General features: G+C 40.6%; 1 protein-coding gene and 1 long non-coding RNA gene across 2 annotated transcripts in view; both read left to right on the top strand.

The window, feature by feature from the left end:
• The window catches only part of LOC135706600 (uncharacterized), a 247,376-nt gene that overhangs the window by 55,528 nt on the left and 169,819 nt on the right, over positions 1-22,029 (top strand). The gene's annotated exons all lie outside the window — the stretch shown is intronic.
• Positions 15,639-21,537, top strand: LOC135706607 (dynein regulatory complex subunit 3-like). Its single transcript, XM_065228255.1, has 7 exons — positions 15,639-15,831; positions 15,900-16,362; positions 16,419-16,628; positions 16,694-16,834; positions 16,899-17,337; positions 21,185-21,324; positions 21,384-21,537. Exons 1-7 carry the CDS (start codon positions 15,639-15,641, stop codon positions 21,535-21,537), a joined length of 1,740 nt encoding a protein of 579 aa, XP_065084327.1.

Raw genomic sequence — 22,029 nt, 5'->3', positions numbered from 1 at the left:
CGCATACGGTACTTTTAGCGTATAAAAAAGGCAATCGGTCGATGGAAAAAGATCAATTTAAATTTAAAAGGTCTAAGGATATCATGTCAAATTAGTGTTGTCAATGGGATAAAGGTCGAGTTGAATTTAGTGAAGAGTTGTAAAGGTAATTTCTTGGTGTGTAATTCTGAAAAAAAAAAACGTAGGTGGAATTTATCAAGGTTAGTTTAAGCAGAATTATACAGATTGACTTAATCTAAGTTTAAGTGAAAAATACTAACATCGCAAAGAGAATTGAAGAGTGCATTCCAAGAGTTTAATGGGATAAACAATTTGGAGCGCAAAAAAATTGAATGGAATACCAAATAGAATATTAACCTTCCTAATGAATTAGGAAAAAGTTACACATTGTGCATTAGCGGGTCAAAAAAGACCCAAACTGCAACTCGCTCCCAAAAATCATCCTGTTTTTTTTAGGCCCTGTTGGAACCGGTTCCGGGTACGCAAATGTGGCCAGACCGAACTGTCGGTCCATGGCATGATGTCTATTTACTTCTGGTTGAAAAATCATAAGTTTTGAGCCGTCGGTTGATACCACTGCATGAGGGTTAAAAAGTGTCATTTTTGGGGGCCCTCCCAGAACCGTTTCCGGGTATCCAGTTGTGGCCAGATCCTTCTGTTCATGGCATGATATCTATTTACTTTTTGATGAAAAATCATAAATTTTGAGCCGTAGGACATTATAAGTACATGAGGATTTGGAAGTGTCCATTTGTGCCCTATTGGAAACATGCTTGGCATACACAGTTTTGGTCACGAACTGCTCATTTGCTAATAACTTTGGACACAGTTGACGAAACATAGTTATTTTTGAAGCAGTAGATAGAATAGAGTTTAAGCTTTGTTATGGATACGTAAAAACAAGTAGATTTTAATTCTAGTTATAAACTGCAACTGTTTTTGTGTTGTAAAAATGAAGTGAGAAATGCTCGCTGCACATCTCGGACTTTCAGAGTAAAAATGCATTGATGTTGATTCAAATGTTAAGATTTATCTACTTTTTGCATATCTATAGTAAGTTATGATCCAAATCTATCAAATACTTTAAAGAAAAACAAATTTCATCAACTGAATGAAAAGTTATTAACAAATGAGCAGTTGGTGTGTACAACTGTGTATACCAAGCATGATTGGAAAAATCCTGAGCAGTGTGCTTTTCTAGATACCTTTATCTTTCATTTGAGACCAATAGATGCAGAATCAGTTAAAAAATGACAATGTGTCACTTTTTTTGTAGCGCATCTCCTAAAAGTCGCTAAAATATGGGAATACCCAAATTATTGTCAATGGCGTTTGCGACACGATCTGAATAAACACAGACCAACCTTCTCCAGAAATCGCATTTCGATGATGATTCGAATAACATGCATCAGTGCCAAACTGGGACTGCAGAAAACTGCCGACAGGAAACTTCAGAAGCTGAACTTCAGACAGGGAACTTTGGTCGTATGCTGACAGGGAAGGGGGGCTACATCCTTTTCGGAGGATGTGGCTTACAAAACCCGAGCATCTGTTCTCCATGTTAAGGGCGGCCCAAACAGCGTCCGACTGGCATCCAGCGGCTACGAAATACGAAATGCTTCTCCCCGAAAGCTATACCCAAGCAGGCAGTCCCATCACGGCGGATAGGAGACCTTAGGCCAACCACCTACTGTCTCCGAATCCTTCAAATTGTTACAGAAACCTGTAGTGAAAGACTATGAACTGATTTTATGAAAACGCTCCGCGACATCGTGGAGTTGGTTTTCTGCTTAGCGCCCAAGCACAGGCTGCGCTTATCAATGAGGGTCCGAAACCTTACCACAATCCAATGTTATGCGCCAGCCGATGCTGCCGAATCGCAGGACAAAGAGAACTTTTACAGTCAACTGAATGCTGTGGATAAGCCTCCAAGAGGCGTTATCAAGATCTACACAGGCGACTTCAATGCGAAGAATTGCTCCGACAACTCGCACTATGAGCACATTATGGGACGCCATGGTCTCGGAGATATGAGCGAGAACGGCGAGCTGCTTGCAGAGTTTTGTGGCAACAATGACATGGTGATCGGGGGTTCGCTCTTCCTCCATCGCCCAGTGCATACAGTCACATGGGTCTCCCGTGATGGACATACCGAAAATCAGATTGACCACATCTTCATCAGCCGAAAATGGAGACGGAGCCTTCTTGATGTTCGGAATAAACGCACCGCTGAGATCGCGTCTGACCATCATCTCCTGGTCGGTGAGATCCGCCTACGCATTGCGTGGGTTCAACGGCGTGAGGAGAGACACGGCCGGTGATTCAACACACGCTGACTGGAAGACCCAGCAGTGAATAGATCGTTCGTCGAAGAACTCGCGGCTCGCGCAGCTTATATTCCGGAAGGTGGCAGCGTAGAAAAACAGTTGACGAGCATCAAGAATGCCTTTATTGAAACAAGTGAGTACACCTGGGTGAGCTGCGCACTCAGAGGAAGGAGTGGATCATCGATGAAACCTGGAGGAAGATCGAGGAGCGAAGAGAAGCAAAAGCCGCGATAAAGCGAGCAAGGACCCGAGGAGGCAAGAACGAGGCCCGTCAGCGGTATTCGGCTCTAGAGAGGGAAGTTAAGCGTTCCTGTATACGAGACAAGCGAGCGTGGGTGGACTTCCTGGCTGATGAAGGGGAGAAAGCCGCAGCAACTGGCGATATCCGCCTCCTCTATGATGTTTCACGACGCCTGAGCGGGGCAAGGATGAACCCAAGGTTGCCTGTAAAAGATGTGACTGTACAGTTGCTCACCGACCCCACTGACCAGTTTGAGCACTTTGAACAACTTCTCGAAGTTTCAGCGGTCAACCAACCATCAACATCTCGGCATGAACCGCCAAGGGTGAGGAGCGTCAACACTGAAGCTCCATCATTGCAGGAGATAGAAGCAGCCATTCGAAGTATGAAGTCCAACAAATCCCCGGGGGTCGATCGCATATCAGCAGAGATGCTCAAAGCTGACCCCATGCTATCCTCACAAATGATGCATCAACTATTCGTCAATATCTGACATACCGCGACTTTTCCAGCCGACTGGATGCAGGGCGTCTTGGTAAAAGTCTCCAAGAAGGGGGATCCAACTGTATGCGACAACTGGCGAGGCATCATGTTACTGTGTATTGTTCTCAAAGTTCTGTGTAAAGTTATCCTCAATCGGATACAGGAGAAGATCGACGCGACTCTCCAACGACAGTAGGCAGGATTCCGTGCTGGAATATCCTGTGTGGACCATATTGTCACGCTCCGCATCATCTTAAAGCAGGTCAATGAGTTCCAAGAGTCCCTGTACTTGGTATTCATTGACTACGAAAAAGCTTTCGATCGACTAAACCACGAACACTTGTGGGGCGCTCTGAGACGCAAAGGAGTCCCTGATAAGATCATCAACCTCATCGAAGTGCAGTACGAGGCTTTCTCATGCAGAGTGTTGCACAACGGAGCTTTGTCTGACCCGATTTGGTTAATCGCGGGTTTGAGGCAAGGATGTATATTATCACCGCTACTGTTCCTCATCGTAATCGACGAGATCATGGTTGGAACCGTTGACCGTGTATCGAACCGTGGGTTGCTGTGGCAGCCTATTACTATGGAGCATCTCAACGACTTCGATTTGGCTGATGATGTTGCGTTATTAGCACAACGGCGCTCTTACATGCAGAGTAAGTCCGACGACCTTGTGGAACGCTCCTTTGAAGCAGGTCTAACCATCAACGTCAACAAGACCAAATCGTTGGATGTCAATACGGAAAACCGTTCCAATTTCACGGTAGCTGGGCAGGCAGTGGAGAAAGTCGAATGCTTCCAATATCTTGGCAGCCAGATAGCGTCGGACGGCGGCACCAAGAGCGACATAGGTGCACGGATTAAGAAGGCGAGGGCTGCTTTTGCCAGTTTGCGAAATGTATGGAGAGCGAATCAGATCAGTCAATGCACCAAAATCCGAATTTATAACTCGAACGTGAAGTCTGTGCTGTTATACGCCAGTGAAACATTGTGTGTATCAGCGGAGAACACTCAGAAGCTGCAGGTGTTTATCAACCGATGCCTGCGGTACATAATTGGATCTCAAATTCCGAGCTTCATCGTTTGTGCCATCAGAAGCCGATAGAGACAGAAACTCGTGAACGGAAGTGGAGGTGGGTCTGCCACACACTACGACGGAGCGGAAACGAAATCTGAAAGCAAGCACTGGGCTGGAATCCAGCAGGACATAACAGCAGAGGCAGACCCAGAGGCTCGTGGCGGCGGAGCCTAAACAGTGAAATTAAGAACGTTGACCGAAATTTGACTTGGGCACAGGTCAAGGCCAAAGCTGGTAATCGCTCAGGATGGACATCTTTCACAAAGGCCCTTTGCACCCCTGGAGGTGCGCAGGATCGTTAAGTAAGTAAATAATCCTTATTCTCGTAACCACTTCGAAACTTTAAGTGCGCATATATCAGCTTCTGCGACACTTGCAAAATTTAAATTGTTACTCCAAGTTTGCTGCACTGCAGCATACATGGAGTAGCAATTTCAAACGAAATAGGGTATTGATTTTGGAGATTTGTTTAATTGGCGTGGCGGCCATTCGTGGACTTTACAAAGTATCACCTTAATGAGGTTTTGGTGGAGCCGTCTTGACCAGGGTTTTATGAAAGTTGTTTTACAGTAGCCTTGTAGTATTTCATAAAACTTTAGATGTTACTTGGGGTGTCTCAATCGAGTTAGTCAAGCGCTGTGTTCTGTGGATCAAACAAATAACTTTTCGCAGTCGAAAGGAATGTGAGGAATCAGAATTAGTCCTCACCATAGCCACATTTTAAGTTTGATCGAGGTTTTAAGCAATTTTACAAGTCTAAATCATAGCCTACAGATCCTTCATAATACCAAAAATGTCACTTGATCAATATTAACCTAAAGCTTATTCCGACATTATTTTATGTTTCCGGCTTAAAACTTTGTTTCCATCGATTTCAACTTGCGCTATCGCAGAACAAACCGTCACAAAAAAGTTTAAGGTTTTTGTGCTACAACTTGGTGATTTTTATATAAATTCGATATTTTTTCCTAATAACACATAAAAAATGTGAAACTCGATTATTTGGAGTTTCCTAGTTGTAGCATAAAGGGGACGATGTGTAGAAATAATTTGATATTATGTATCAGTTCAAAAATGATGATCAAATGCAGAGATAGAGTATCATGCGGATACTGACCACTTTTTTACTCGAATTGGGTAGCTGAAAACCAATAAATTTTGTAGCAATATCGTTAATAGAAAGTTCACGTTGATTTTTCAGCTCTCTAGTATGAATTTGTTACGAAGAAAGTTGAATTTTACATTTATTTTACAATGACACGGAAGGATGCACAGGTGTTACACAAAACTGAACTTTTCACTTATCCTTAGTAAGGATGCTGGCTGGCATGGCTCGTTGTATAAACTTTTTTCTGACCATAGTAGGATGCTGGCAGTAGTTGGGAAATGGTAATATACGATACTGGGGCATCATTTCGTGTGCTATGAATTGCCGGGATTGAGTGGTATCTTGGATTCCGGGCCTCATCCTGTGCTGCATGATGCCGATGTGAAACGGGATATTCTGCTACTGCGATGGTGTGGAGGTTGGAAGCTTGCACTGGCTTCGAGTAGAATCGGTGAATAGGCTGCTGAATCTCCCTTGCCTCCGTTGGTCTACGATGAGGTTGATGAGCAGGGACATTATATCGAGGACGTTGATCGGCATGATAGTTAACAAGACGAAGCTTGCCATCCGGGTCTACTAGACTGTACTGTCCGTGAACCTTATCAGTTCGGCGTGTTTCGTGATGACGTCGGATTTCCTCATCGTGGTTCTGGTAAGCTGGCTTATAACTTGTTGGATTGTCAGCTTCTCGGACATCGTAATGCCGTACGGATTGAACCGACGACGGAATGTGTTGGTGCACTGTTTGATGGGACAAACCTGCACTCACAGCTACCACAATAGATGCAAAGAGAATAAACTGAAAAGTAGAATGAAAGGATAAGAACACTCTATAAATTCACACAATTCTGTTGAATACCTCACTTTGAAAGCCATTTTCGATTACACGATGGTGAACGGTCAAACTCCAGAAACTTACTATGCCATGGAAAGGAATTCAATCCTATTTATATTTACTTCCAGGATGTATTCTAATTCTCACCTGGGGTGTGTTACTTTTCCTTCAAAGCAATAAATCTTTTGCGGATCATTAGAACATTCTAATTTGTAGCCAATGCGTTAGAATGGACTTTTAATTTGCTGTTCCCTATTTCTTTATCGGGTCCGAATTTGCCGTCTAGATGCGAATCTCGTAATCATAAACTTGAGCGGTTCTTTTTCTCAGTGTTTCTCATTTTCGTTTCTTCTATATAGTAATAGGACTATCGCCAAAATAACTCCAGTGAGTCATATTAAACTGTAGCCTCAATTTGCTGTCGACAGTAAATTTTTATTCTGTGCCGTAAAATGATTCGATCATTCATTTATCACCAGCTGTGCTATTCTGGACCCATTATGATACCGACTACAGATTAACCTTTCACTTTCGTCGTTTATTGAATTCCGTTTAGTAGGATCCGATGGAGTTTGATAAACGTGTGGTGAGTTTTTTTGACCACCTTGCATATTGTTTAATTCTCCCTAGAGGTTGAACAGGAACTGGTTGAACCATGAGATACACAAAGATGACTTAACGTTCAAGTGCATGTTTTTCGTAATTTCCGTTCATAGCTGATATGTACTATGAAATAGGAAAGTATAACGTTTCGTAGGGTGTCACTTCATGGTGAAAACGATGTGATGAGGAGTGACAAGTTGTCGTTATGTGACACCCATAATATGGGCCATAATTTCTGCTCTTAACCAGAATATAACCAGTCCAACCAGCTTTGAATACCTGAGCAAGCTTCAACTCGAGTGTAAAAAGGATTTCATCTAGTTTAGTGGATATGAAAAATTAACTGTGACATTGAGATTAGTGGGTCTCTTTGCAGTGATAGTGACACACCTTCGGAAAGATTTTTTTAGTAGTTGACATAAATTGGTGAATATATGTAGCATATAAAAACAAATTCCTCTGGATTGAATAGTATAGTCAGCGAAACAGCAGAATGATTAACTTTTTCACAGTAGAATAAAAATGGCATTGAAAGTCAGTATACATATAATAATAGTGGACCGAACATGCTATTCTAATCGACTTTTAATTTCCAGTTTTTTTTATGTTTACTTGTGCTTGGACTTTAATATGAACCAGTGCTGTTAATTTTCATATCATTCGACTGAAGATGAACCAATACAACCATTCAATCAATTCTGTGAAAACGAATTCTCATATGCCCATCATTTGACGAGCCTCTTTCTCATTCGAATCTCATCGTCACTGTCAATTCAGTCACTCACTATCATTTGATATACGACAGTGGAGTATGCAAAAAACCCAGCAAAATGGTTCCGAACAGACAAGTCGACCCTATGCCGGATATATGTAAGGAAAATTTAAGGTCAATGTTGATGTTGGGTCAACATCGGGTTGGGGTTTGATAGGGTGTCGGGTTGGCTTAGTTTTTTTTTATCTTGATTTGTTTTCCGTCGATCTCGTTTTCCGTGCTGAGAACCAATGCTACGGACGCCAGGGAGGCAGTTCCCACACCTGGACGCTACCTATTGACCCATCAATTCATGAACCGGGGACCAACGGCTTTACTTCCCTTTCGAAGGAAGGCGTGATCAGAGATTTTATGCCTCAGAACATCCCGGCGGCGCCGACCGGGATTGAACCCAGACCTGCTGGGGTGAGAGATAATCACACTTATCACTACACCACCGGTGCAGTTCATTTATAGACCTTTTTGACGTTTAATAGTTTTTCTCTATCTGGCACACAGGGATGAATGGATGGTTTGTTTTCCCACTAATCTGTTTCCTTCTTGCTCGCACTCCTTCAATTTAAATGGTGCATTAATGTGCGCCGATTAAACGTCAAAAAGTTCTATGTGTAGGTTACACTCAATTGAATGATATCAAGCGTTTCTCAAATGAGAACGATCCATGCCTTCGTCAAATGACTAAGCAACTGATATAACTCATTCGAAGGAGGTCCCTCTTGATAGCGGATAGCTGATTTTCTCATTTTCATCAAAAATGTTTGAGAATTTACAGCACTGATCCGGACATATCCGTAATCCGGATATCCGGAGTCCGGATCACGGATATGCTTACAGGTACGATCTGGATTTCCGGATATCCGACGGATCACAAATACTCCGATAATATACATCCGAATATCCGGATTGTCATACAGTATTTCCACGAAGAGCATGTTACCCACTGAGTTCTACCTACAGCTTCTTTCTCGGCGGGTCTTAAGCCAACCGCTCTTATTTTCTGTGGATTTCAAGTGACTAATTCACCACCGCTCTCCTACATTGATAAATTGAACTATTCTCATTTTGCTTTAAATTTAATCAATTTGACATTGAACTCAGTTTTATCATATCGAATGATTGAAAATTAATTATCTCTTGCTAAAAATAAATCATCTCAAAATAATTAAACCCAGATAAATCTTGGTTGAATAAATAGAAAATTATCTTGTTTGAATCATTTTTAATCATTTTTGATTGAATTTTAATCCTTTTTCAATATATTTTAATACTATTAAAGAATAAAATTTAATGCTGAAAATATTAATTTTTATCACAAGTGATTATTTCGAATTTAATCATGCATGACTATTGCCGAACCAATCATGGAGCGGAAATTTGCGGGAAGCTTTTTTATTTAATTTTTTTGAGTGCACGGAATACCGGAGAGAAAACTAACAGGACATTTGAATAGCCCGTTAAAAAGCAATACTGTAATGCACTAAAAATTTGTCAAAATTGCGTGTTTGGCGTTCGTGAAATTGAGTTTCGTTCATGTTCGCACCTTATCAGTGTTGGGAATCGAAAATCTTTGACAGTGGGCTGTTTACACTTCTATAGAGAACAACTCAGGGGAAACATGTCAGAAGGGTCTAACTCGAAACGTAAACAATGACTTGGATTGGATCTTACTAATGACAACACACCCACTCAAAATAATCCACTAACTAAATCATCTGACAGAGCAATGTTTGTTCTATGAGCTGGTTTAGTCAGATTCCGTGGGTGTGTGGTCATTCAAGATAATTGTTTACGTTTCGAGTTATACCCTTCTGGCATGTTCCACCTGAACTGGTGAAAATTTGATCAAAGTAGTCGATCACGTTCAGAAATAACGTCAAATGGAATTTGAAAGAAGAAAAAATATTGTGCATGAACACCTGGAAAATCTGGAGTGGTCTGGTTCTAAGCTGGCTAAAGTGCTGTAGATGCCGGAAACAACAGTTTGTTGAGTGCTCAACACCTACAAGGAAATCCTGAGTGTGGAAAGGAATCAATCTGGCACCATGGATTGTTAGCTGCGCAGCAAGCTGTTGAGGTGCGTTAAAGCCAACCCCGGTCTTTCGATCCGAGATGTGGCCAGAAGGTAGAACGCCAACGTGTTTCAAGCGGTGCGGAACATCCTTGCCAGGGAAGGATACAAGTCGTACAAAGCCAGTAAACATCCAAACCGGCACATGAAGCAGAATTCCGTGGCCAAAAAGCGTGCAAAGCTCTTGTACGACCGTGTTTTGACGAAACACAAGGGCTGTACTTTGATCGATGACGAAACATACGTCAAACTCCGCCGACGAAGTGCCGTTAAGATTCAAGTTCGTGTTTGCCGACAAGTTCGCGAAGAAGGCCGTGATTTAACAAGCGATTTGCAGTTGTGGCCTGAAAACGGAACCGTTCGTCACATCCTCGACGATGACATGTCATGTTTACATCGAAGAATGTCTGAAAAAGCGTGTATCACCGTTCATCCGCAATTATAGGGGCAAAGTCAAGATCGATTTGTTCCCAAGCTAATGAATCCTCCGAATTGCCCGGAATTTCGACCAATCGAAAAATACTGGGCAATTTCAAAGCAGCGACTTCGACGAAGGGGTGGGGAAGTCAAGAACATCCAGCAAATGCGGGCAAAATGGAAGAAATGCGCTGATTCCGTGTCCGTTTCCACTGTGCGGGAGCTGATGGGCTCCATCAAGAGGAAAGTTCGAGATTTCGTTCGAACTGGAGAAATGTAACCATCTAATGCTGTAACTTTAAAGTATCCATTAATGGACTTTTAAACAAATTGAATAACGAATTACAGGTACTTTGACTATATATTTTAGTATTACTTCTACGTGAAGTCAACGATTTACATAGGTGAAGATGCTAATTTGAAATAGCATATATAGTCAAAGTACATAACTCTGGATGGGAGCATACCATCAATTACTGTCAATGGTCGAAAGGTACAGTAGCAGCACCTACCCCACCCGTGTCCCCTCGAGATCGTCAAGTCGACGATGACAGGAGCACATATCGTGGTAGGGGTAAACAATAGTTGCAATTTCCAAACCTACGACTGGATGCCTTCCTTCAAATAACAACTGAAGTGCGGTAAAAAATCGGTAGAACTGTTTCAAACACACAGTTGGTACTTGAGCGGGTCGGATTTCATCTCTTTTTGCCAGTGGTGGCGGGGGGGGGGGACACCCCTCACCATCCCTCTCCAAAGGGGGAGTTTGGTAAAGAGAGATGAAAAAACCGATTTGTACCTTCCTTAAAAGTTGTCCTAGCTCGCTATTCAAATATCTATATGCAATCTTCACACTGCCGTACTCTAACGGAACTATCAACTCTATGCTTTCATCTACTCCATCTATCGTATAAAAATTACCACTACAGTCTGTTATTTGAAATTAGCATCTTCAACTATGAATTACAGGTGTTTTTGTGCTTACCAATTTACTTTTAGTCAGCCTTTATGTAATAAGTAGCTTGTGAATTAAAGTAAAAAAGTTAAAAATTGTAGTTAATTATTGTAGCTAATTTTGTATTCTCTTTCCCGGTATTACTAAAATTGCAAGTGGCGCAGTGTGAGAGTGTGACTCAGTGGTAACGTTGTAATCATATTTTTCGACCTTAATCCCAGGTTCATTACACACCAAAAAATTCTGAATTTTACTGGCGATGTAAACATCCATGCATGCAAACATTCATACATGTAAACTTCCTTTTCACGTAAACTAGCAGCTTGCAAGAAATGTTGTAAACAAAAGTGGACAGTTGCATACAATATGTGGAATATTGAATGACATGTCTCATAAATTTACACGATCTATAATCTAAACTTGTATGATATATGACGCTCCATTTATGTGCATCATAGTAACGGAAATTTACACTACTTTTTTTTTGCTGTGTAGGTTCGTAGCAGGCTAATCGCGTTTAGCATATATAAATAGTAATTCAATGCTAGAAATGGTTTTTCGATGATTCCGAAAATATATAATTAAAATCCGGATATCCGACTATCCGAATGTCCGGATATCCAGAAATTACTCAATATCAACAGAACATAATCATAAGATTTACAAAAAAACTTTATTTGCATCATGGTGGAGATTGGGGTTCCATGCCAATCAATGGCAAACCAAATATTTAACGGCTGTAGACTACTCTGACGTTTGTGAAATACACAAGTATTAGTGCAGAACTCGGGATAAATTATAAGTTTTAGTGCAAGAAAACCTTTGAATTTACCCAAAGTTCTGTGTGTGTGTGTGTGTGTGTGTGTGTGTGTGTGTGTGTGTGTGTGTGTGTGTGTGTGTGTGTGTGTGTGTGTGTGTGTGTGTGTATTCCTTCTAACTCCCACTGGCCGGCAGTGTTATTATGGAAGAACTCTCTCTACAATGTTGCATTTATGGTCATTGTAAACAGGGAAAAAGGGACAGGGACTAAAGGGAGTTAGAAAGTGATAGCTCTATTGCAGATCCAGCAACCCATTTCAGAATGTCTGGAGAGTCACGCCCATTCCGAGGTTACTTTCACTAACAATAAACCCCGCATGTATGTATTACATCTATCAATTGTATATTAGTATCACACACACACACACACACTTCCAGCTTCAAAATTTTCTTTTGAATCCTGGCACATATTTAGTTTATGTTTTTTTTTAAATTGTAAAAAGTATTTGGACTGGTCTCACCATGTTAATTTGATCCTCCAATCCATGGGTTCCGTAGTATCGAACACAAATTTTCTTGCACTGTCATGGTCATCTGAGAGGATGTTCGCATCTAGTGTTTTCCCCAGGAACCGTTCGCGGGCACCAGTTACATCCCGTCCAGTCTTGGGCGTATCCAGCGAGGCATTTTTCAGATAAGTCGCAATCTCCGACACCGGCAAGAGACCAGCAGCCGAACACTTTTTCAAGCGGAAAACTTGCTGATTCACGGCAACGTCTGCCACCGAATCACCACCAAAACTCGCGACGGACACATTATCAGCACTTTCCCCAGCTAATTCACTAACCGGACCGGGTTAAAACTCATCCACGATGACGAATCTTTCAATAGAACTACACGCCGAAAGTGTGGCATCCAAACTCGGAGAACCGGGCTCCCGGGAGGCAATGAAACCGACACCAAAGAATGGAACTGAAGCTGCAACGTAGATTTAGGAGGTTAAACTCAAGGTCAACCGAATCACTCAAGACGGACCTTTTTTCTTGCTTCTTTTTTTTTTGTTACTGCATGTTTCTATTTTTCACTTGCTATATTCTTCTGCAAGCATAACATAGACGAATTCAGTACCCAAAAGCGATGGCTGGCACAAGGAATAGGAAGCAAATGAAGGTCTATTGCTGCTTCTACTATCCCTGGTGGGAATTTGACGGCAGTGTGACTTGTATATAGAAAGTACCCGAACAAAGTAAAATAACAACCTGATATCATCTTGAAAACAAGTCTTGTTATTCCAGATATAATTTTGTTTTCAGTTGCTATCGCAAAACTAATTTAGTTATAAACCTCCTCTTATTTTGTTATCAGTTGTTATCATGAAAGAATATGAAATGATTCAAGGTTAGTTCAAAACTTCAAATATTATCCGCATGGTATGAAAAAACACACTGCTAGTCATATTTTAGTTATCAACGTAAGGCTTCAATACCACATCAATAAAATAATGTGTAGTAATTTGATCACAAGATTTATTATCAAGATGTCTTCAATGATTACTAAATCAGTTAGTTTTGTGATATCCAAGAAGTATTTTTTTTGTTAATTTTTTTATGTTGGCTGTTTATTCATCCACATCGACAACACGTTCAGTTTTCAAATTTTGATAACCGGGTATCAGAACATGTTATCAATCTGGTATAGTTCTTTGCTTTGTGGAAGGTAGGAATCGGGTCGAGCATTTCCTTTAACAAACTCATCCGTTGATGAGGTTACCACCCCTGATCGCCGGTTTACTAATGTACCTCCGATGTGCGAAAACGGTTGTATCAATAGTTACACACTCAAGTTGCCATCTGACGTAAGCATCTTGTCGATGGTTTTGAAACTGCAGCTATTATGTTCCTTTACCCAGACAGTGATTAAGATTAAATTCATTGAGAAAAATGATCTATTTACACTTGACATGTAACAACAAACATAGTTTACCCATTTTTGGGTCAGTTTTGAACGTCCCACCCTAATAAGAATAACCACAAAAGAGACCTTAACGACGTGTTCGGGATATCCTTCAAACCATTTGTGGGATAGTTTACCCATCCGGGGTGCAGTTCGTGTATGGTATTTGTTTATTAGGGCAGTTCACTACCCATTTTTGAGTACCGTAGACTCCCGGTAAGGGAACTCATAGCCTAGTCAGTAAAGGCACGGTATTACCAAGCCGGAGGCGGCGGGTTCGATTCCCAGTCCGGTCGAGGGAATCTTTCGGGTTGGAAATTTTCTCGACTTCCCTGGGCATAGAGTATCATTGTGCTTGCCACACAATATACAAATTCATGCATTGGTATTGGCATCGAAAGTTCTCAATTAATAACTGTGGAAGTGCATTTAGAACACTAAGGTGAGAGCACGCAATAAGCTAATATGCGCTAAGCAATAAGCTTGAAATGCGAACAAGAAGAAGAAGAAGAAGACTCCCAGTGATTTGATTAAAAATAGGCATTCCCGAAACCTCCATCATTCTAAAAAGGGACTTTTCCCGACATTTTGACATTTGCATCGGGGGATCTGGAACTGTGGTTGTAAATTCCAATATGTAACGCATCTACGTCACATTTATTTTGATAATTTGCACCCACTTTCTGGTTAGTTCACCCTAAACCTGGTGTAATAGAGCAAAGGGCTCATTGACATACAGTGTATCGCAAAATTGAGCGTACACCCTAGTGGAACATTTTTTAAAACATTCTGAGTAGATTTTTTTAAATTCTTGGCTGGTGGTTAAACAGACATTTATTGATTTTCGCTATTGTTTTGGACTTTATTGGAAGAACCTGTATGAAATGAGATTTATTTTAAGTAAAACGCTCGATTTTCAACTTTTTAGTTAGTGGTCGGATTTTAGAAAAAAATAGTGGAATATGAATGATCTTAATTATGACTAAAAAATAAAAAAAATTCAAAAAGTTTAGTTCATCATATTTCAAGATATTAAGGTTTTTGAAGGGAGAGGCGTTTTTCTCAAATAGCTCTTATTTGTAATAAACGCAACCAAATAAGCCCAACACTGTTCCAATAATTGAAAAAAATATGATGATTTAGCAGCCAGAAATTCAAAAATGGATCTCTTTAAATGTGATTCTTCTAATATTTAAGGACATCTGTACGTTCAATTTTGAGATACACTGTATATGAACTAGTTTTGAAATTTCGATATAAAAACATTTTTTTAATGGTTTTTCAATGCTTTTTCAAAGCAATAAGAAATGAGAAACATTGAACTGATTAATTGCAAACCTTATCAATTATTTGACTAGTAGTTAACGATGAACCGAAATATGCAAACCAAAAAGATTATACGCCGCCATGTTGATTCAAAGATGCGTAGGCACAATACTGTCCATCGGTGCTCCTTGATATTTGCCCTTCAAAAAGACTGAGAGAAAAGTGACCCATATTTTATATGAAAAATGCCACCAAAAAAACATTTTATAGATAGTCTCAAAATGACGGGAAAACTCCCCTCTTTCGAATGGTGAAGGTATAGAGAATGCTGATTTATTTGTTTTAATGTTTTTTCTAACATAGACACTGGGACCGAGCCGTTACTGACTATGCTATCTGAGGCAAACCCCTCAGTGCATTCATTAATTCTTCAATACACGACGTGTAAATATTTGCATGATTAACAAATCTCAGGTAATCATGACATTTTGATCTTTGAAAACAACGTGAATGAGAAAAAGAGACCTACTGCGTCAGGATCTGGCATGATTACCTGAGTTTTGTCAAAAAATCGTAAATATTTACTCTGTGTGCAGTGAAAAATAGCTCCACCACTAAGCAAGTAATCCAAGTAACTCACAACATACTCGTTGCCGCGGGTAACCATCACCCCTATTTATAAACGTAGGCATATGCTTCTCTGCGACTACCGGCAACAACAGTGCCAAGTAAAGAGTTAGTCTTTCTCGGGAGTGTAAAAAGTTCCATCCATGGAGGTAAATAATTCAAAAAAACTTGCAGCGGAGAAATCTGTCCACAAGGAACAGGAACCGGGAGTGATCAGCAATGATGTGCTCACGAAAGCCATCGTCGAACAAGGTCACAAGGGTGAAGCTGGTCGATTGGCACGCATGGACGAAGTTCAACTGGAATCCATAACCGTCATCCGACTGGAGTTTCAAAGTGAGTGATTTCCCATCTGAGCTACATCATATCAGTGTTGTACGTAATCGAAATTGCATTACTTTCAGATATTCTGAAAATTGATCATCTTTGGGTATTGAAGAACTTGGAAATTTTATCGCTGGCATTCAACAAAATCGACAAAGTTGAAAATCTGCATCGGTTGACAAAACTGAAAGAACTTAATTTATCGTTCAACTTCATTGAAAAAATCGAGAACCTTGATCAGCTAGTGCTGATGCGCACGCTGTCACTGTTTGGAAACCGAATAGAAAAATTGGAAAATTTGGATCGGTTGGAGAATTTAGTCATTTTCAGTGCCGGGAAGAACAACATCAATACTCTGGAGGGACTGGAAAGACTGAGGTTTCTGAAAAATTTGCGTTCTTTAAACTTGGCAGAGAATCCGATAGCCACGGACAAGAACAAACCTCTGAGACAGTATTTGGCGTGTTTGTTGCCTCATTTGAAATACTATCAGTATGTTCTAATCAAGCCAGAAGAACGAGAATCAGGAAAGGAATTGTTCACGTAAGGGAATTGTGTTAGGAATTTTCTGCTGTTGTAAAAACAAATTCTAATTCCAGTCGTGAGCTGCAAGATATTCTTGAGAATGAAAAGTTTGAGATTATCGAAAGGAAGCGGATCGCAAAAGAGAAAGCAGACGAGGTTTACCTCTCGAAGAGTTTCGTTGAGCATTTGAATGGACATCAATTATTTGAATCGCTTTTTACCGGTGACCCGGACGGTGAAGCTCTGCTAGCCATTGGCGAGGATGCTCTTGAACTAAAAACTGAGTATGCAGGTCAACTTTCGTGCCCTCGTGGTCTGTAATAATTTACAATCTAAATATATTTCACAGATACATGACCGAGGCGTATACATTCACGCAGCAAATCTACAAGATTGGCCTGGGGCAATATGAACGTCGCCAGCAGGAAATCCAACTGTACAACCGCTGCATCGAGATGGAACGAAAGAAAGCACAAAAACTCGGTCAAGAGTGAGCATGAATTATGTTGTTGATTTATGTTTGGAAGATCTAATAGGTTTGCCTCCATTGCCAGCATCATCAACCGTTTTTTGGAGGTCTACAACCGCTTGTGCCCTAAGGTGAAACAAATCGTGACTGATCTGAGTCGGGACACCCTCAAGCGGATTGAGTCGGTTTTATCGTCACCGTCGTCGGCGCATACCATCCAACCGTTTTTGGATGAACTTGCGCTAGCCAAGGACGAATTCAACTCCATCTTCGAGGACTCGTGGCACACGCTGATGAGCATCGAAATGCAGCTATTCGAGCGAACTGAGGAGGGCAATTCGAATTTCGAAAACACCATCAAAGAGATGACCAATGAGTTCATCGAGCTAGTGCAGGCTCAGTTCGTGCTGCTACGTGAGGCAGAGATTAACTTTAGCGATGCGCTCATCGGAATCGTACAACAGTTTGTGACGTTCAAGGCGGCATCCGGCTATGCAGGGGATATTCCTGAGGCACTGCAAGAGGTATAATAATTGCTTATGAGATAAAGTGGGAATGCATCGTAGTTACTTTCCTTGGTGTCCTACTAGCTTTCAGGAAAACAAACAGCGAAGGCTTCGAGATCTTACACTTTCGGTCACAATCTTCTTATGATCCGAAATGTGTTCAGGGGTTACATATGAGGGGGTTAGAACAAGGGGGTTTCCTCATATAGTGGAAATGACTCTAATTTTGGCCTATGGATTAAAGGTTGGGATCATCACAAAAAATCTGCTATTTATCAATTTTATCTAGATTAACACGTGATTGGGACGGTACTTATGGATATTTTTGGTCGCTATTGAAGATTTAGTCAATTGATGAATTTATGTATGAGTCCAAATTAGGGGCATTTAGGCCAACATAACATCCATTTCCCGTATGTAAAATCGATCAAAAAATCGTTTTTTTTTTCAAAAATTGTCCAATTCGATTCGAATTAGTAAACACGTGATAGTATTAGTTTTAACAAACACGTATTCGTAGCTCATGTTCGTTGACCGCATTTTATTCCACGCGCAAAACGAACTGTAAAACTTGCAAAGCGTATTTCTCGAAACACTGAGTTGATTTATGGGTCCCGCGATATCTCAGGACTATATGAACCAAATTGGCTAAAATTTGAAATTAGACTCACAAGATGTATCCTGTGCGCATGAAAAAGCCGGATTTGGAAATTACATTTAATATTAAATGATGTGATGATGATGTGAATAGAACCCACCATCAATGCAAGGATTACCAATGCCTGCAGATGCTTTATCGGTTGTAAAGTTCTGCCTGATGGTTTGTTGCAGCAGGGTGAATCAGCTTCATTGAAGACCTTTGGAAGACAAAACGACCACATAGCCATCTGTAATCAATAAATCCTTTGATTCCCTTAGGCTTCCCCTCCCCAACCCAATATAAAGGGTTATACGGTCAAAATTTGGTCAATATCAACTTGACGTATTTCTTTCAATTTTGCATTTAAAAAAACCTGAACACCCCTCATTTTGAAGGTGTGTGTGTGTGTAGAATGTTGCTCCTATTTTGATTTTGGAATTCACTCTTCAGTTGTCAAAATGCCATCCAAGCAAGAAGAGCAGCGTATCAAAATTTTGCTCGCGCATCGCGAAAATCCGAGCTACTCGCACGCAAAGTTGGCAAAATCGCTAAAAGTTGCCAAATCAACCGTTACAAATGTAATTAAAGTGTTTGGGGAACGTTTGTCGACAGCCAGGAAGTCTGGATCGGGGGGAAATCGAAAACCGGAAGCCGCTGAGACGACAAAGAGAGTTGCCGGTAGTTTCAAGCGAAACCCTAACCTCTCTCTCCGAGATGCCGCAAATAAGCTGGGTGTATCGTCTACAACCGTGCATCGAGCCAAAAAACGAGCCGGACTATCGACTTACAAGAAGGTAGTGACTCCAAATCGCGATGATAAACAAAATACGACGGCCAAAGCGCGATCCCGGAGGCTGTACACGACGATGCTGACGGTGTTTGACTGCGTGGTAATGGACGACAAAACCTACGTCAAAGCCGACTACAAGCAGCTTCCGGGACAGGAGTTTTATACGGCAAAAGGAAGGGGAAAGGTAGCAGATGTTTTCAAGCACATGAAACTGTCAAAGTTCGCAAAGAAATATCTGGTTTGGCAAGCCATCTGTACCTGTGGCTTGAAAAGCAGCATTTTCATAGCTTCCGGGACTGTCAACCAAGAAATTTACGTGAAAGAGTGTTTGAATAAACGTCTGCTGCCTTTCCTGAAGAAACACGGTTGTTCCGTACTGTTTTGGCCGGATTTGGCATCTTGCCATTACGGTAAAAAGGCCATGGAGTGGTACGCCGCCAACAACGTGCAGGTGGTTCCCAAGGACAAGAACCCTCCCAACACGCCAGAGCTCCGCCCAATTGAGAAATACTGGGCTATTGTCAAGCGGAACCTAAAGAAGACCAAAAAAACTGCTAAGGGCGAGCAGCAGTTCAAGGCAAACTGGCTTTCTGCGGCGAAGAAGGTGGACAATGTGGCTGTACAAAATCTGATGGCAGGGGTCAAGCGTAAGGCCCGGCAATTCGGATTTGGAAAAGCGGAAGCCTAACTGAATATTTTTCCTGAATTTTATACTAATTGAACTTGAAAAAGAAATTTAATTTGATTTTTTAAATAAACGATTTCACCGATTTACACGCGTTTTCCCTTGACCGAATTTTGACCGTATCACCCTTTATAATATAATGTTTTGAAATATATGATGAACAGTAATGTTCCAATTTTGTCAACCCATCTGCATCCGAATTTTAATTATTTGAGATAATAGGAATTATCATTTTAACTCTCTTTCTTTGATAAGATAAATTTGAATTGTTCTTGTTTTTTGTTTTAATATTATCAAGAAGGGTTGACAAAAGGGTTATTTATGTTTTATCATATGTACTCAAAAACGAATTATTTCAATGAACCAACGAACTTACCTTTTGATGACGACTTAACCCATCCGAAATTTCACTATCACTTTCCTTATAAATTGCCTCTGATTTTTGCTTAAATTTTTTCATATTCTTCGCTAGCAACTTCCAGACTCTTTCATCCATCCCCTCATACCTTTCAAAATTTTGCTTCAGTGTATCCTTCCATGTAAAGCTAGGTTTACTCTCTTTTTCCCAACTGAACTTAAATTTATAAACTAGTTTGACCACTCACGGTCCGCCGGCCGGATATGAACATAAACTTGTATGGAAGTATCGAATAGTCCTCCTTAGGCAGGTTTAGCGCTCCGATTTTATTTAATATTAAAAAACATAAACATATTTTTATCTATTAATTTTAATCCACTTTTCAAAAATCGGCCTTTGCCATGCACACGGGACCTGTTTAACGAGCTTTTCCCCTAAAAATGAGCCGATTTGGTCAAAGCGATATCGTGGGACCCGTTTTTCAAACTACTAACTTTAAATTAGAATTTCTCAGCCATTTTGTTACCAAATGTCTTCATATTTATTTTGCTTACAGTTGAAAATGTATATTTTGATGCATTATTCATTATACGCCTCAAATACACTGGAACCTCCATTTACGAACCAAACCGAGGGTTCGTAAATCGAATTAGTGCGAAAAACATCTCGTTATTTGGGATTTACGTCTTAAAGAGAGGTTTTTGAAAATATTGTCAAATACCCCACAATATTGGTATATTTGGAATCGTAATTACCTGAAGGCAGTGCTGATATTCGTCATTGTTAGCTCAAATGAGTGACCAAATAGAATTGTCAACAATCACCGTGTATTGTTGAGATTTTGCAGCACTGCCTGTAGGAACCGGAAATCTATTTCTGACGCCATTTTATGCGTATAACGGCAGTATAAGGACCGGAAACCCATGTTTGATGCCAAATTTATAACTAATATGATTGCTTTTATTTAGGAAAAAAGTGAAAAATACCCCACAATATGGGTATTTTTGGAATCGGGATGACGTGTAGGAGCCGAAAATCCAATCTTGCATTTCAAAATGGCGTCATACATGGATTTCCGGTCCCTACACGTCACTCCGATTCCAATAAATACCCATATTGTGGGTTATTTGACAGAATTTCAAAGCCTTTATCTGACCAGAAGCGGCTGTCTTAGATTTCAAAATGGCATCATATCGATTTCCGGTCCCTGCACGTCACTCCGATTCCAAATATACCCATATTGGGGGGTATTTCACAGTACTTCCTAGTTTCCCAAAATCGCAAAAATACTCGTCATTTGGAATTTACTGTGTAAACGGAGGTTTCAGTGTACAAATTTCACAACTTTGCTTCAATCAAAAACAAATAATATTTATTGCATACCCCTCGCAGTCACTAGACGACAAAGATGTAATAAGTAACCTGGCAGCCGGAATGCGTGACCACCACATGCAACTAATTGATGCTCGGGAAGACAAACTGATCAATAGGAGCCGCAACTGGGTCAGAGAACTGTGTGATGGACTGCAGAAGTAACTTAAGACGTGGATTCGATTGAACAAGATTATTAATCGTGATTTTATATTTGCAGATCGGAGATCAAGCGTAATCGTGCCAAAGTGCTCGAGATCACTTACTTTTTGGACCACCACCGTCAGCTATTCTATGCTTTGATTGAGGACGTCATACCCGTCAAAGACGACAAAAAGAGAATGATTTCGAAAGTACATTTTTCCGATGAGTAAATTTGTGCCCGTTGCTGTCAATTTGTGTAATGATTTCGTATAACATCTTACTTTGTAATATACAGGGTGCGTGACGAATTTTTGCAGTAAATGACATATTTGAGAAAAATTACACCAGTTAGCTATTCTAGCAATGAATGTTATGTGATTTATTTTCTTTCGCAAAATATGGAAGTTGTAACTAATTTTATTCAAAAAAATCGCCTTCCCTTTCGACGACTGTAGCTAGACGCTTCCGGAAACTGCCATATGCACGTTTGACAATGTTTTAATCCATAGATGTCATCACTACCTTGATTTTAACTTTTAGGGACTTAAGTGTGGTGTTAGGGGTTCTATTGGTATTCCGTTCGACGATGCCCCGTACAAAATAATCCAAAGGATTGATATCGGGACTGCTTGGGGGCCAAATTTCTTTCTCCCAAAATTCTGAAATATTTTCCGCAAGCCATTTCTGTGTTTTATTAGCAGTATGAGCAGGTTCTCCGTTTT

The sequence above is a fragment of the Ochlerotatus camptorhynchus genome, unplaced genomic scaffold, assembly GCF_037179485.1.
Source record: "Ochlerotatus camptorhynchus isolate MF236.1 unplaced genomic scaffold, CSIRO-AGI_Acam_v1.1 ptg000284l, whole genome shotgun sequence".
In the NCBI taxonomy this organism is placed as follows: Eukaryota; Metazoa; Arthropoda; class Insecta; order Diptera; family Culicidae; genus Ochlerotatus; species Ochlerotatus camptorhynchus.
This window is presented reverse-complemented; position numbering and strand designations above follow the sequence as displayed.